The 17,616-nt window shown below is 45.6% G+C and overlaps 1 protein-coding gene across 18 annotated transcripts in view; it reads right to left on the reverse strand.

Moving 5' to 3' along the window:
* The window catches only part of ERI3 (ERI1 exoribonuclease family member 3), a 134,391-nt gene that overhangs the window by 90,161 nt on the left and 26,614 nt on the right, over positions 1 to 17,616 (reverse strand). For all 18 annotated transcript variants that reach the window (XR_004259508.1, XM_032247328.1, XM_032247339.1 and 15 more), the window contains 2 exons: positions 8,581 to 8,697; positions 2,097 to 2,156 (listed from right to left, as the gene is read on the reverse strand). Coding sequence is in view for 17 of the 18 variants with exons in the window: in XM_032247328.1 (XP_032103219.1) it covers positions 2,097 to 2,156; positions 8,581 to 8,697 (177 nt within the window). In the remaining variant the exon portion in view is untranslated. The remainder of the gene's footprint in view (positions 1 to 2,096; positions 2,157 to 8,580; positions 8,698 to 17,616) is intronic.

Here is a 17,616-nt window from a genome sequence, read left to right on the forward strand (position 1 = left end):
CCACACTCAGCAAAACTGGGCTCTCATCACGAGAAGCACTCAACACTCACTAGGGTCCCTGGAAGCTTAGGACTTAGCAGCTATTTAGTGAGCATCTTTTACTATGAGCCCATCCAGGGAAGGGATATTACATTTTGAATCAGGCCTGTCCTTTACCTTGCCTTCTCTGCTTGAATGAATAAGGGTTGGAGGAACCACCAACACCTCAATCAGCTGGGCCAGCCATCCCAGTTACTGAAGTTCTAGTGGGGTCCAGGCTGAGCTCTACTTAGAACAAATCAATCAGGTAAACATCTAGCTGGCTGCCTGCTAAGGGCCTTGGTTGGGACAAGAAACAAGCTCTTTAGCTCTAGAACCAACTCAGGACTAATGAGATGAAGCAGAGCCTGGTCTGGTCTCCTAGTCCTTCCAGAAACTCTCTATTCAGACTGATACTGGGAATCTTCCCTCCTTACCAACAAAGTATGTAGAAGTAGCAGAAAGTAGCTTCCTGGGTGAGACTCAGAATTCTGTGAGCGCCCTGCTTCAGGGCTGGCCTAGGGTTAGCAGGGGGTTGCCTCCTGAAGACCTCATCTCCTCCTCAACTGGGGTCATTGAGAAAAAAACCCATAACCTCAACGGTCCTGGTTTGGTGCTGGCCCAGAGCAAGTATCTTCTTCCAGGATCGCAGCTACAGATGTTCCAGGAAAAAGCTGCCTGTCTTCAGGCATCCCTCAGGAGCCAGACCCTGGCTGGGGATGATGGCTGGGACAGAAAAAAGAACGAGTTCCCTCTGTCTCTTTGAGCCTGGTTTATAGGGGGACAGTCCATGCTAAGGAGCTCCCTTGGTCACAGGAATGAGTCTCTTCAAAAAAAAGGAGGTCAGTATGGCTGGAAAGCTTCTCAGAGCTCATATTCTCTTCTCCCAATCTACTACAGGTGCCCAAACCTGACCCCCAAAACCAGACTGGTCACAAACCCTGGGTTTCCACACTCCCAGGAATAGGAAATACACGCTACCACTAAGGTGAGTCTAAACTTGCCTCTCTGACCCTGGCTCCTTCCTTGGGGGCCCCACAAAATTCAATCTGCATCTCTCTCCTCCGTGGGACAGGATCTCTTGGCTAAAGTCCCTGCCACTATGCTACTTCCTCTAGGCTGCACACCTCCAGTGCAGATGTGCCCTGCTATTCCTGCAGATACTCTGCTTTCTCCTATGCTTTGATAAGGTTTGAGCTTTGGCTTTATTGGTCTTAAAAATAAATAAAGAACCTAATGAGATCCACAGGCTTTTTCTCTTCTCCTCTCCCTCTATAAAGAAAGAAATGGGAGGGGGACCTTCTCCCCCTGTGAAAACCTTCAGGCCAGAGGAGGGTGGAAGACAAGCTAAGACCAAGCACTGCCCTTCCTTATTCCCTCGGGCCACAGCGCAAGAAACAGCATCTTAACCTTTTCTAGCTCCCCGAGGAGAACATCCTAGAAGTGTGGTCTCTGCCAAGGGTTTTAAAGTCTTTAATTTGATTTCCCTCACATAGGCAATTGTTGTAATTATTCTGATTAGGAATCATTACCCAGTGCAGCCTCTGCACCCGACAGGCACAATGCATCCAGCGGCAAGCTGCAGTGGGGCAGGCAGGCCCAGCCACAGCTCCTGGAGGAGCTCACAGCAAACAAAAGCCATCGATGGGGAGTTCTGGGTGAGTTAATGAAGTGCTCACATGCCACAAGAAGCCAACACTAAAGCTAAACAAAAACACCTCCAGTCCCTGAGGCGAGTCCCACCATGCCACAGCCCAGCTCCCCTACTCCCCAGCCCACCCAGTGCAGGCTACCCTAGAGCCAGCCAGCACAGGGCCATAGGCCAGGAAGGGGTGGGGGCCCCTCTGCCTGACTCCTGGCAGCACTGGGACATCTTGTCAAAAACCCTGACGGGAACAGCTGGAGATGACAGATCAATGGTTCAATACTCTCAACAGCATGTCACTGATGTGACAGCAAATGTTATTCTAATCAAGCCATAATCATAGTCAAATTACACGGCTACATTCTCAGGAGGGGAGGGAGAGAAAGGCAGCAGGAAGGGGTCAGAGGTCAGGAATTAAGGTCACTCAACCTACCTCCAGCACTTGCTGCAGGCTTGGCTGACCATCCACCATGGCTTGAATAATTCCGGTGAGCTGAAAGGAAAGAGAAATAGCCAATGTGTGGAAAACCAGGGAGTAGGGCCTCAAGGCTAAACTGGACCCTTTCCTTTTTGTTCTTCTCCTTCTGCTGTAAAGGGCTCTCATCTGGCACTGCTTTAGGTTCAGTGCCCAACTAGAAGCCTTGGGAATAAAGTCCCAGGACCCAGGACACAATGTGAGCTGCTCCCATGAAATCCTGCCCTGACATAGATGTACACATACATATGCAGACCACAAGGTGTATTCTCACACCTGCTTCAGGTTTCATTTTGCAAACAAATTGATGTTACACATCTTTTGTATTCAACAGGTTCCATAACTTCCTGCAATTACAGTCTCAAATTCAGCTCCTAACTTCACAGAAGTTCTTGTAAAACTTGGGGAGTGCTCACACAGGACAGACACACTTGGCTTCAAGTCTGTCCCTTCTCTGAGCCTCGATGTCCAGCACTGCCCTCTGCCACACTCTCCCTAACACCTTCCCTAACATCCATGAAGTCCCACAGGCACCTACATTTCACCCTGCACATGTGGGCCCTCAATATGAACCAGCCAAGCAAGAAACGGAGTCACCTTTAACTGACAGGGAAACTAAGACAAAAAGGCCCTATGTTCAGCACATGGCCTAGAGAATTTCTGACTCAGGCCTACACTCCAGTCCTAGGTCAGGACTGGGTTCAAACAAGCTTGTTGTTTTGCTTTTAGTTTAGTTTTAAGTAAAAATATCCCTCAGGTACAGACTAGAGATAGATTGCCTACAAGGATCTGAGGGCATGAGGCTCCCATGTCCTGGACATCAATGAGAAATCACCACCCCCAGCATGTCCCTGGCTACTTCCAGAAAGAGCAGTATCTCAGGCTTGCTTGGAAACTTCTTTTTTTTAAAGTGTGCTGGGTGGGGGGGAGATTAAACTCCAATTAAACTATAATTACACTTAATGAATACCAAATACCCAACACACAGAAATCGCTGGCTCTAAGAGGGAAGGTTATTTTCTCATGGCGACTTACATGGAATGGTAATATACACCTTTTAGGGAAGAAATTTTCATTTTAAAAATGCTGAGCTCCTCTAGGTGGGTTTCTGTAGTTCATCAAATCATTATTAGGTGGTATTTTAAGGAAGTGTAAGGACACAGCCACTCTATTTTATATTCCAGAAACTGTTTTTATATTAATCTGTATTTTAATTGGGTAACAGCTGCTGCCTACAGACTTCCCATGGTCTAAAAGGAAAATAAATTAGAAAGATTAACTACACTGTTGTTTTGCAAAGCTTTAACCCACAGCATGCCCACCCGGCTGGCACCTCCACACCCTTTCCTTGCTTGGAAGACCAAAGAACTGCCCAGTAGAGGGAGGGCCTGAGTCAAAGTGAAGAAAAGATGGTCCGCTAAGAGCTGGGGGGCTGGGAGTGGGGAAGTGCCCTTGGTCAGCAGCTTCAATAATCTTGGAGTATAAAGGACTCCACCTTTTATTTAGTCAACAACTATTCATAGAGAGCCTACTATGGGCTGGGCTGCATTATAGGAACCAGGAATCTGGCAGTGAAGAAAAATGTAAAAACTCTGCCCTCATGAAATGTGTGTTCTCTGCAGCCCCTTCCTAGGCCTAGCCCCAACTAGTACTCAGAGCCTGTACGCCTTCCAGGGCCACAAAGTGAGCAGGCAGTTGCCCTATGTTTTGCCTTGGGCATGAAGGGGCCAAACAGAGTCAGGAGGAGGCCCCAGATTAGTGACAGACACCCACAGGCACACCACTGCCTGTTCTGGCCCAGCTTCTGTCCTGCTAAGCCTGGGGCTTAGATACATCTTTAAGCTTGGAGATGGGGCTTCGGATCAGGACCATCCTGGAAAAGGGGGACCACAGCTACTCTCACTTCTTAGGAAGCTCTAGGGTTGAAATGTCAGTCTTGTGTCTGGTCTGAGTTTCAGGAGGCAAGATTAGGTCCACTCCTTCCTTTGGCTCCCACCAAGGGTCACTCAGATGAGCTGAATGCCAAGGGCTTCAAGAAAGTCTCACTCACACAGGAAACCAATGTGCCCTTGCCAAGAACCCTCGGTTCCTGGAGGTAAGGCTTAGGTCAGCACCTATATACCCCATAAGCACCTGCCCTGGGCCCCAGTAAAATCACTGATGTGGGGCAAGAAAATCACTACACCAAAATGGAAAACCGGGGTGCTGCTCAGGTGTTCTGCTGCAGGATGTCTCACTGCAGACTAAGCCCATCTCTCCCACCTGGAGCAGGGGGAATGGGGCTCCATCATCCTGGGGCTTTCACAAACTCCACTCCAGTGCTCAGTGATCCTAGAATCATCAGCCTGGGAGGAGCCTAGTGAGGTCAGCTCCTTTTCTCACCATGTTCCCAGACAACAGCCATTTTTATCTGAGGCCCAGCAAGGCAAGGCTCATAGCTGAGTTCCTCAAGAATTTGCATTTAGCCCCCAGAGACACAGGGGACTTGAGCTGTTGGCTCAGCTAGACAAGGCTTCTCAGGGAAGGCCTCAGGCCCCTGTATTAATCCCTCCAACAATGGACCACCCCTTATCAGCTCTGCCAAGGCACTGGACAAAGAAGGGATGAAATTAAAGTTAGTTCTGGGCTGTGTGTGGTGGCTTTGCCTGCAATCCCAGCACTTTGGGAGGCTAAGGCAGGAGGACTGCTTGAGCCCAAGAGTTTGAGAACAGCCTGGGCAACATAAAAAAAAAAAAAATTTGGGGTCTCTTTAAGTGAAAATTACCTGATACTAACAACCTATAAGACACCTGTAAGGCTTATACAAGGTGCCATGAAGGAACATGACAATTTTATCAAATTAATACTGGGAAGTTCTATCTTAGGCCTAACTTAAATCCTTCATGTTATAGTTTAAGCCATGTCCCACTTGGGTTAACATGTGTTTGTAAAAAGCTTTTACATCCTCACAACGAAAGGTACTAGAGCAAAGCCAAGTATTATTAAGCTGAGAACCAGGGCTCACAGGCTAAACAGAGCTCAGAGACCTTAGCCACTTAAAGCAGGAGAGGTGAGTGGAAGAATTAATGTGTGCTCTGTGGCTCCTTTCACTGAGGGATTACAGATTAACTCCCACTTCTCCAGACTCAGAAACCACAAGGCAAGGGGCTTTTGACCCTGACTGATAACATGGCTGGTTACTGAGATCCCCTACCCTCACAAGGGCTTTGTCCAGGAGTGAGCTGGCTTCATCATGAACACTAGCAACTCCAGGAAGCAGCCCAGGAAACTCAGTGCCAATAGCATGTCAGCATCCAGCGCTTTCTCCTTTCACAGTTTATCTCCAACACAATCGTATTCTGACACCAAGACAGTTTGTTGATTACATAAGCACTTGTCTCTGGTGTGCAATCTGATAATCAGACCCACTCTTTCTCCTCAGACAAAGAGACCAATAAATCTCACCCTTTATAAGTACAGGTGCAAGACAAAGCCCTTTACTGGCATTTAGCAAAATGATATTTCTCTAGTTTTTTTCATGACAACAACAAAAAGAAGACATGGCTAGGGACTGTGCAGCAGCCCAGCTGCTAGAGACAGAGATTTGATGAGCTGGAGCAGATTCTAGAAGTCACAGGGAAAGGGCTTGGGAAGGAATGAAACATATCCCATCCTATCTCTGTCAGAACCATGTCTCCAGGCTATCAACTAAAACTAAGAAAGGACCTTAAGAAGAGTACTAACACATTCCTAACATGAAGCAGTAAGAGTCTCTCTGTGTATGCTAGGGACTCACTCAAAGTGGAATCCTTCTTCCTACTGTACAGCACTGAGCCTGCTTCTCTCCCCACACAAGCATGTGCCCATGTGTGTGCACGTGTCATAGCATGTGCAGGCAGACACAGACACACACACACACACACACACACACACACACACACACAGAGGCTGGGGTTCTTAAGAACTTCTGGTGCACAAGAGAGAAAATCCTGCCAAAACAACTACTTAAGTATAATCTGGATGCTTGGGGTTGTTCCTCACACTTACTAACGAGAGATTTTCTCTAGTTGGAATGACCTCCACCCCTACCCCCAAAAGGCACCAACTGCCAGGTCGGATGAGGTCTCAGAACGACAGCCCCCACTCTGTGTCTATGCCTGTTGGAGATACAATTCCATCTGGTATGGAGACAGAGCAATATTTACATGATTTGAGGTTTCCAACAAGACTTTACTTACTCAAAAAAACAAGTCAGCAGTACAGCGGTTTTGGGGGGAGACAGAAAATAACTCCTTGACAATATTCATTCGTTTAAGGAACACATATCAAGTGTTTACTTGGTAGCAGACCCTAACGATGGGACAAAGATGAATCAGGTCTAGTTTCTGCCCTGAAGGAACTTATAGTCTAGTGAAGAAACAGATAAATAATTATAGCATAAAGTATCTGATCAGTTCTGTGTTGGGGTAAGCACAACTCAATCTGGGGATCAGGGAAAGTGACCCTAAGCAGAATCCTGGAGGTCAGGCAGTAGTTGGCGAGGAGAGTGGGAACCCTGTGCAGGCAAGGACCATCAAGTGAAAAGACAGACTGTAAGAGGGCAACCTCTGGGTGAGGGGAGCTAGGTGGGAGATGAAGCAGGGAGATATAAGGCTGGCCAAAAAAGAAGGGACAAGATCATGGAGAGTTTTAAGCTGCAGAAACCTGAGACAAAATGGCAGACCCAGTGCCTACAGAACAACCACATTTTCACTTTTAGAACAGGCTTCATAATAAGGATCCCAATCACCGCTCCTACTCCCCTCCAAATTATGTACGTGCATCCTTTGGTGAAGCTTTCCAGAGTGAAGAACCTGTTCATCATAGCCTCACAATCCCTCCTCCCATCCCTAGAAAAAAGTAGCAGCAGTAGCCTTACTCTAGAAGAAGTCCCTCTTCTGACACTCTCAAAGCATCCCCTCCTGCCCAGGGTCCAGTTCCAGCAGAATTCTGTACTATTCCTAAATGTTACCTATTCCTAAATTCTGTTACCTATTCCTAAATGTTACCTATTTAGGAATAGGTAACAAACTTTTCACAATTTGGGCCTGCCTGTCTATGCAAGGACAAGAGGACATTAGCCTTTCAGGCCAGTGGAGGGCTCAGGAAAATGGCTGGCTAAAGGAAGTCATTCCTTCCCTTCCCATAAGAAAGGGAATTTCATCAACATTAAAATGATGATTTTTCAAGAGGGGCAGAAAAGTCAGATTAGCGCCCCCTGGTGGTATAGGTAAATCCCAGGGAAAAGGGGAAAACACAGTAGAGAAAAAGAGAACCAGAACCCAACATCATTAGTTGGAATAACAAAAGGCTTAAGAAGCTAGGCACCTTACCAGATGGATGCCTGCAACAAAAGGCCTACCTGGGTCAGCTGACAAACACTGGTGTCGAATTCAGGAGCAACCCTCGAGACCTCATATCTGAGCTAAGTCAGTCTCGGGGCCCATGGAGCCCTCCCACCAGGGTCAGGCAACCTTGTCCCCAGCCTCCTCACCAAGGAGATTATTTGGGAGATTACAATTTGAGAATCCCTTTCCACCAATTTCATTCACATGTAGAAGATGGATCTCTAAATGAAGGCACAAAGTCTCTAACGAACCTCAACCCCAGACTCTTAAAAGATTCTCATCACCCCTGCTACTACACATTCTTAACCCCTGATTGCACCACAACCTGTGGGCCACCACTGAGTGCATTACATGACATGTCACAGGGAAACAGCCACAGAAGGCTTTACACAGTCCTGGGAGTCAGAACTTGCAGGGGCTCCTCCCCGCTGCCAATAGCTCTTTTGAGCCTCCAGCAAGCATCAAAATCTCAGGCCTAGTTTCACAATCTGTAAAATGGGATCAATACTAACCTGCTGACAAGGAGGCCGAGTATAGCACCCCCCTAGGATAAGGACATTTCAGCCGTGGCCAGCCAGGCCTCATGCTTTGCTCAGACGGCTCTTCTCTTCCCTTGGTGATGGATGTACCTCCAACAAACTCAGCCTATGCTTCACACAGGGCCACTTTACGGGAGGACAGAGTAACAATGCCAGAAAGCTAAGACGGCCTGAACATAACCTTGCCTTCCAAGTGGCTAAAATCTTTACCTCTTGCCAAGGGGCCCTAAGGGAAATGGAACTTGAAAGAACCTGAACCCTGGAGTACCATTCTGTTCCTGGTCTCCAACTGCCAGTCTCCAGGAAGGGATGCTGGGGAAGCAGAGGTAGACTGAGCCACTGCTCTCCCTGGGTCCCCAGTCACAACAGTGGCCTGAGTGAGTGGCAGACTTTACCAAACCTAACTGCTAGGTCCAGTGTGTACTTGCCTTAGGCACTGTTAAGCCCCATGCTCTCCCTAAGTGGCCTATATAGAGCACGAAGGATTCCAAAATTCCCCTCCCAGCAGCCCTTGCTGCCCACTTCCAGGGCCCTTACCTCTGTACAGAAGGGGGTAAGCTGTGGGTGGACTACAGGCTGGACATACATGTGAAAGGTAGACTCAATCTCCATGGTCCGGCCATTTAGCTTCAGGATGGGGAACTCAATGATTTCCTGGAGTACCAAAGATAGAGAAAAGGAAAAATAAGTTACTGTAATCGACCATTTCCAACAATAGCTGCAAGTCAAGAAAGAATGAGTGTTTTGGGTTCATTAGCTCCTACCAGGCCAAACCCAAGACTGAGTGAGACAGTGCCAGCACAGTTACAATCCTAACCCTCCCACTGCTAATATCCTCATAGGTTCCAGGGACTGGACACAGCTCTCATCCCCATTGTTTCTGGAAACGAGAAGGAAGACAGGGGTGTCATCTTCCCCAGGTTCTCCAACTGGTTCTCTAGCAGAGGCTTGCTCACTTGAGCCCCTACGAATAGGCCCTTCTTTCTCTTGCCCAGGCCCCTGTCCAGAAATGGGTCTGATCTCCTGCCATATAGACAACCAGCTATCAGACCAGTGCATAGATTACCTTGTATGAAGTTTGAACCGAGCTGGTATGTTTCTTCACTAGTTCTTATTTAAAAAAAAAAAAAAAAAAAAAAAAAAAAAAAAAAAAGGTAAAAAATAAAGCCAAAGGGGATCCCAAAGAGAAGGAGAAAAGTGAGTAAGAGTAATAGAAGCTAGCGCCTCCCACCTTTCTTTCAGGCAGTACACACTCCCCTGCACCACCAGCCCAATCGCTTAGCCAGCCCTTCCCAGTCCACTGAAACATAATGGAAGAGAAGGAGGAGGAGTGACAATTTGTTTGGTGTCTCTAAGATTAATTTGTCTCCGCTATTTAATAGAGATGCACAGCACCAAGGTCCTGGTGTGCAAACAGGCTTGCAGAACGCTGGCTGTGCAGCACGCCACATACATCGCTCCTGGGAAGGGAGGAACACACCAGAGTGGGGAGAGGCCAGGAGAGAGCACATGCATACCAGGGAGAAGAGGGAAAGCAAGGAGAGAGAATAAAAAAAATTATTGCTTTTTAATATTCAAAAACAGTTTGCAAAATTTAATCAAAGCAGAGGAAAAGCTAACATTTTTACCACTTTGACATTTTTATTAGCACTTTCATAAATTTTTAAAACATGAATGGAATTAGTTTACAACACAAAAAAAAACTGCCCTGAAAACATCTGGAGGAGACAAATAGGAAATATAAAAAATAAATAAATAAAAGCAAATTTCTCTGTGTAAAATTAGCATGTGGTAAGGGCCTCCACTGCAGAAAAAGGGGGCTCTGCCCATTCAGTGGCCCCAATAGTCAGCTCCAGCAGCACTCCTTCCCCAGGTCCTTCATTCTCGAGAAGACCTTTCCAGTATCATTAAAATCACGGTAAACTGGTTCTCTCCAGAGACAGCCTGGAGAAGCAACACGAAACTGATAACACCTGACTGCATTTAGGAAATGAATGGGTAGGAAAATGGGAAAAATGATCAATCTCCTTGATGTCCCAGGAAAGCCAGGTATCCTCCCCGCAAAACATACCCACTAATATTGGGCTTGTTTTTAAAGCATCTACTTCAATCCAACACAAAACTGCAGGACTGAAAACCAAATCAAGTCAGTCAGATTTCATGCCAGAGAGATTCAAAGATTCTGGTTGCCTTGTTTCTGTGGGCTAATCTCCAAAGATGAGGAAGCTGACAGGAGCTTATTCCCAGAGGTGGAAATGGCAAAATGGCTGCAAGGCTGAGGCAGAGGGGAGAGAGGGGAAGCCCAGGCTGCTGCTTAGACCAGGGTGATACCTCTCCTCCCAATATGAAGAGAGGAGAACACTCATTCCCAATTCCCTGGGCCTTCTGTTCCCCATGAACCATTACATACAGAGTAAATGGGGCTTTTGGTACTGAACAACAACATTGAACACACACCAAAAAAATTACACATTGGTCCCCCTGCAAAATCAGGTATCCACAATTTCCAAGAGCCAACTCTGAGGTGTGGCCCTTGTGTCAGGCCCATCTGACTCCTGATTTTCTGATGTGTCCTTCCTCTCCCCCTAAGTAGAAGAAACACTTCCCCAACAGAAAGAGCTCTATAGCCTGGTGAGTTTGGCTGCCCTGGTGTCTAAGGAAACAAATATAGCCAGCTCCTCACTAACAATGTTAGCTGGGCCCACAATGAAATTTAACCTGTGACACAACTGTACTTTTCATTTAAACTTTCATTTGGAGAGCAGCAGTGTTTGGAGACCTACAGTTTGTCCTGCTAATCAAGACAAGTGTTGGGACCTTTAAGGATGCCATTCATCTTTGGCTTTTTATTAAATTCAATTTTCTTAAGCCCATGATACATTATGAAATTAGGAGTTGACATTCCTCTGGAAATAAAAATATCTATCAAACATAAATAGAAAAAACCCTCTATTACCAAGAATTTATGGCTTAAAGTTGATCTCTTTCCACTTTTTAACAAGCACATGGTTTGTTTTAGATATCTGAAATGCTATTATAGATCTAGGATTTCATTAGTATTTATTATAAAATAGTATGTGCTCCAGCTTCCACGCTGACCAGCACCAAGTCAGCATCCCCAGCAGACTCTCTGGAAATTTGGCCTTTGAGTTTCCCCACTGCAGCAAATAACAGCAAATACTGCAGCTCAGTATTCAAACTTTCCTGATGCTAGCTTTCTCACCCATAGGGAAATGGGGCCAACTAAGTGCTGAAACTCAGTGCCATGCTCCCAGAGAGGAAGAACAAGCCAGACTCGGATCTACGCAAAAAAAAAAAAAAAAAAAAAAAAAAGGAGGAGGGGTGTAGGCCCCTGAAATTCCTAGAGGGCCCAGACCCAAGGCCCAGGACATATCAGATTGGGCCTATTATAAACATATCTCTGATAATGCTAGCTCATCAGCCAAGCCTTCTCCCCAAGATTAAGAAGAGGTGCTTTCAACGGTCAGTCTCAAAACATGACTTGGCAGGGGCTGTTCCTCCGCAACATGAGGAGCTGTTTTAACAACGAGCCTGCACATCGGCACATTCACTTGAGCCACTAAGGATGTAAAAGAGAAGCTTCTGGGAAAAGACTCTCTGAGAAGTCAGAGCAGCAAGGACCTCACTTAGGTACTTCTTACCTTCCCATATTGCCCAGCAATCCCAGAACCTCAAAATACTGACCCAAACAACCCAGTAACGGGAGAAGTGCCCCAATCTGCACCAAGTTGGCACAGCTCTATAGCCAGGGCACCTGGAGCATGACAAACACTTAGATGATTTTTAGCTGATAATGATTAGAAATGGAGCTCCAACACTACAGTCTGGTGGCATTAATTCCAACACAAAGATTTGTGACCATGTGTCCAAGTGCCAGTCTCTATGTCCAGTTGCTCAGATAATGAAACTGTTATTCCTGACCCTCACCTTTTCTCTCATCCAATTTCATCATTCCCCTAAGAAAAGGTTTATTTTAGAAACAGTTTAGTGTAAAAGTAGCACCAGGAAGGAAAGAAGGGCCAGTTTGTATTTACCAGCCCTCTTTCCCTACCCTAATAATAGCTTTATAATTTTTTGCCTTTGTATGCCCGATATTGTGTAGGATATCAGACAGGGGTTCTAGAAGGACTAGAGATAAGATGTAGTCTCCACTTTGGAGAAGTGCATGGACCATGAATGAAAAAGATAGGCAAACAAATAAAGAACAGTACACTGTGATAAATATCTTAGTGGAGGGACATACACAGTGTTATGTTTTTCCATTTACAAAAGTGTGGTTTCACATATTCTTTTTTTTTTTGAGATGGAGTTTTGCTCTTGTTCTCCAGGCTGAAGTGTGGCGTGATCTCAGTTCACTGCAACCTCCGCCTCCCAGGTTCAAGCGATTCTCCTGCCTTGGCCTCCTGAGTAGCTGGGATTACAGGCGTGCACCACCATGCCCGGCTAACTTTGTATTTTTAGTAGAGATGGGGTTTCTCTATGTTGGTCAGGCTGGTCTCAAACTCCCGACCTCAGGTGATCTACCTGCCTTGGCCTCCCAAAGTGCTGGGATTACAATTGTGAGCCACGGCACCCAGCCTCACAGACATTTTCTTACTTTACCCCCCTTAATCCTGGAAGATAGGTCGCATCATCATTACCATCACCATCACCATCACCATCATCAGGTCATAAATCAATACTATTAAGCATCTACTATTCACCAAGCAGGGACTGGCTGTAGACACAGAGATGAATACAATGAAAGGTGGCTCCTCTCTGTGAGATGCTCAAGTCTGGGCAAAGAGTGGAGAGGAGCTGGCCTCCAATGTTCTCCAAGACACATGGAAAATGCAATCATTTTATTCCTTCCATTTATCATTGTTTACTATGTGGCAGATACTGTGCTAACAGGAATGATTTCATTTAATCCTCCTAACTCACGAGGTGGGAATCATTGTCATTCCTTTTTCACAAACTAAGGCCCAAAGATGTTAAGTTACTTGCTCACAGTTATACAGCTTGTGAGGTACAGAGCTGGGGCTCCAAAAGGCAAAAATAAGACTGAGACCTAAAAAGAGTAGGACTAGCAGCTTTCAAAACATGAAAGGTCAAGAAAAACCTGGTTCTCTTAGATTAAAAGGCTACCCTGTAGGGAACTCAAGTCTACTATCTCCTAGAAAGAGAGGCTGCTCTCAAATTTTAAGAGCAATGAATGTGGACTATCCAGGCAGAAAAGTTTTAGAGGTTTGCTACTGAAAAGCCTCCACCATGGCTGCAGTAACACAGATAGCACAGATGGCATCAGGGAAGGCAGGAACCATGCGTCTTCAGTGTGATCTCCAGTACCTAATTCCTATGCTGGCACACAAGCTTCACTCTCTCAACTTCTGTAGGGTAAACATACGAAAGGGCTGCTAAGTGGAGGAGACAAGCCAAGGGCCTGGCTGTACCGGAAGACACAGAATTCTCCACAGAATCAGAGAGGAGAATTGATCTGTCTAAGATGTCAAAGAAGGTTAGTAGTACAGCCAGGATTCAAACCAAGACATTTAACAGTTCGAAGCACTTTCTACTAGATCTACTCTCATCTCTAAGTGGTTTTCTCCCTCAACTACTACAAACCACCAAATCCCAGTCTTACCTAGGGTAATCAACTGTCTTGTTGACCAGGACCAAGGGTTTCCTGAAACATGGGACTTTCAATACTAACACTGAGACATTACATTCAAAAAACTACCTACAGCACTGGGCTATCTGCCAATCGTGGATGAAAACTGGCCATAACTTAATAACTAAGAACAAAAGCCTTAGAATTTGGATTTTTCAAATATCCAAGGTTCCAATACTCCCTCACTCAGTATTGTCCCTGCAAATCTTTTGTTTGTTTTTGAGGGGAGAGAAGACAGAAATAAAAAAGAAGCACCAAACAAATATTCATCTACCTTTTAAAGTGGGCTAGAGCAGAGATTTTAAACCTAGCTGCTTTCTAACTGCTCAGCTAGGAACCCCCAGTGATTTCCTTCATAAACTGAGGACAAAACTTCAACAGCATAGCATTTCAAACGAAATTTCACATCACCATCAGTAGATTGCAAGAAATAAATGTGTAAGTTGCTTTTGGGATATTCAAACTCCCTTCAACTAAAGTGTCTGCAGCAACAAAAATATATTTGAAGACAGAACAACAATAACAAGAGGATTCAAGCAGAAGGGACTTAGGTTAGACTGTTGGAATTCAGCAATATGGGACAGAGGGTTTACAAATTCTTTTTATTGTTTTTTGAGATAGGGTCTCCCTCTATCGCCCAGGCTGGAGTATGGTGGCACAACCTCGGCTCACTGCAACCTCCACCTCCCAGGTTCAAGAGATTCTCAAGCCTCGGCCTCCCAAGTAGCTGGGATTACCACATCCAGCTAATTTTTGTGTTTTTACTAAAGACAGGGTTTTGCCATGTTGGCCAGGCTGGTCTCAAACTCCTGGCCTCAAGAGATCCATCTGCCTTGGCCTCCCAAAGTGCTGGAATTACAGGCCAGAGCCACTGCCCCCGGCCCACAGGGTTTAATAGTGCAGCTTTCTAACCCCTTTTTCATAAGCATAGATTCTCCTTTGCCTGAGCTGATATTTCTACGTCCTATCTGAAATAAAGGAATGAGCAGATCGTTTTTCATGGCTTTCCTCTCTCAATCTAGGAAGAACTGGCTTTCCTTCATAACATCTAATCTATTCCTTCAACCCTCTGAAGAAAAATCCAAAAAGTGTATGTCCCTGCACTAAAAGATTTGATAAAGTCTAAAAGCAACACATACCCCAAGGTAGAAAATGCAGTCCCTGGCAACATGTGGGTTTTACCCAAATATTTAGTTTTGGATAAAAGTCTCATGCAAAGATGGGCCCTTTCTCCAAGGATCAAGAAGCGTCCTGGCCAGAGGGAAGAGGGGAAGTTGGATGGGAGAAGTGAGGGCTACACTGGGCAATGGGGTATGGTTTGCTTAACAGTTTCTCCCTTGGGGGAAGAAAAAAAGACATTTTATGCACAAGGAGCTTATTTCTTAAACAAACACTCGTGGTTTTGATTTACACCACGGTCTGCTCCTAAATAATTTATGGCGGGTTAAATTTATTGCCAAGCCCTGGCTGGCTGCAAATTCAAATTGCCAAATAATTAGATTTTAGGGCAAAGCTTATAAATTACCCGTCGATTTGTCCGGACTTGTTTGTCAGTTGCTTTGTGCTTCAGGTCATCTTTGGCATTTGGCTGTTTGGGTTTTAATTGCTGATTTACACTTTGACAGATGAGAGCTGATGCTCGAAGTTTCAGGACAAGGAAGGGTAAAAAATTGGAGCTTTAAAAGGCTGATTTTTCACCTACATGTCCCCCTCTACCCATCTCCATAGACCCCAAAGCAATTAAAATGTAGAAAACAGGCTGAAAATAGACACCGCTATTCTTTATTCAAAGGGGGTATAGGCTCAGAGTGAATTATAATTTACTTTTATTGAAATCTGAAGTTTTTCAAAAAAACATAATACCAATAAATGAAGGAGACCAAGTCTTAGAAGCCACATCCTCACCCGAGGTATGTACACTTGTGTCTACCTCTGTATGCACATGACTCAGAAACGGTCACAGTTCAAACATTTTTACATACTCAATTGTAAATAACTTCAGATATTAGTGGCCTCTGTGAAGATGATCCTTCAGGGCACCAAACAACCAAATGATTTCTTTGTAGCTACCTGTATACATACATTTGTCATGAAATTAATTTAAACAAATCTCAGGTTATGTGCTAGAGATGTCCCCTGAAGGCATCACTAAGGAAGGGCCTGGAAGTGGAAGGGTGCCAAGCCCAAAAAAATCTCTCTGGATAGTACCCTGGCTCTATCAATATGTTGATAAGAAGGCCTGAAGGTTCTCTCTGTGCTTCCAGAGAAGAAGGGCCTGCCTCCCAGTCACCTGCTATTCTCCAACAGCTTACGATGAGGTTGTGGATCAGAATAATACTAGCACTAATTCTACTAATAAGCGCTAACACCTATAGCCATCACATATGAAGCACTGTTTTGATCACTTAATATGTTAATTCAGTTTATCCTTCCATCAGTCCTTTAAGACTGGTACTATTATTAACCCCAGGTTGCCAATAAGGCAACTGAGACAAAAAGAGTGCATGTAACTTGACCAAGGTCATACTACCAGTAGGTAGTCAAGATTCAAATCGAGACACTCCAATTTTAGAGTCTATGCTTTTTACCACTCTGCTCTACTGATTCTCATCAGAACAGCCTCTACCTCAGCTCCCCTCACACTGGAGGTCCAGAGTCCACATTCTGGGACTTGAGCACATGCAGCCAAGGCCTATTCCATCAGTCACCCAATAAAGTGGAGGAAAAGCAAGTGTCTTGCTCAGGATCACAAGACAAATCAGAGGCTTGGTCAGACAAAGACCAGTTTTCAAACCAATCTGAATATTGCCCTAAAGATACACTAGCTGGGGGTGAAGAAATGGTGGTAACAGGTGATCAAGACAAGACAGGCCCACTCAAGCAGACTGAGAATTCTGGTCAGACAACTTGGCCTGGAGCCCAGGGAAGCTGGCTGGGCTACAGGAGGGCTTGCTCAGTAATCCCCATCCACAGCCCCAGGGACTGCTGCTCTCTTCACAGAACACTGCATGCCCATGGGGTGGTTCACAGATTCCCTGTTCTCTGCCCACAAGTGATGGCCAGCAGCCAGGAAGGTAAACAATTGTGCTGGCACGACAATAGATTTTTAAAAATTCACTGACTAGTAAGCAAGCAATACACAGACTGATATACCCCCACAATGCAGTGAACACATTTCTCACACACTGTCCCATATGATCACACATCTCTGTAAACAGGCAGGAATTACTCCCCCGTTTTACAGATGAGAAAGCTAAGAGGGTCAGCTGCTGTCAAACCACAGTCCCTCACAGGCAGCATCCCATCACTTGGGAATTCGTCAGAAATGCACATTTCTGGCCTCCACCCTAGCCTGTCAGAATCAGAAGCTCTAGGAGTGGGGCCGGCAACCTTGGTTTTAACAGCCCTCCTCCAGGTGACTCTGCTGCTCACTGAAGTATGAAGTTTAAGAACCACTGGTCCAGACTACAGCAATGTTTCTCAGACTTCCAATGACCTGAGGAATGTGTTGGACTGCAGATTCTATTTCGGCTCTGGAGTAGGCGTGCCTGATATCTGCATTTCTAACAAGCTCCCAGGTGATGAGGATGCTGCTGGTTCTCAGATCAAAATTTAAATAGTAAAGGTGTAGTCTTGAACATCTATGTGACTAACTCCTTACTGCTGAGGTACTGACCAAGTGAGAATCAGAGCCCAAGGCACTCAACTCCCCTCTCAGAGCAAACCCTTACTCGGCTCACTTTTAAGCACCCGAGTCAAGCCCTCTAAGTCTGCCAACCATCCCTAGCTCTTGCTGCCAGATATTTCATCCACCTTGCTGCCAAGAGCTGGGGCAGCAAAACAGGCCTGTCACATCCCAGAACTTCATAGAGTAGACGGGCACATCTCTGTCAGGGAGCTAG

This window comes from Sapajus apella, unplaced genomic scaffold, assembly GCF_009761245.1.
Source record: "Sapajus apella isolate SASKATOON/1434 unplaced genomic scaffold, GSC_monkey_1.0 scaffold62, whole genome shotgun sequence".
NCBI classification, from domain to species: domain Eukaryota; kingdom Metazoa; phylum Chordata; class Mammalia; order Primates; family Cebidae; genus Sapajus; species Sapajus apella.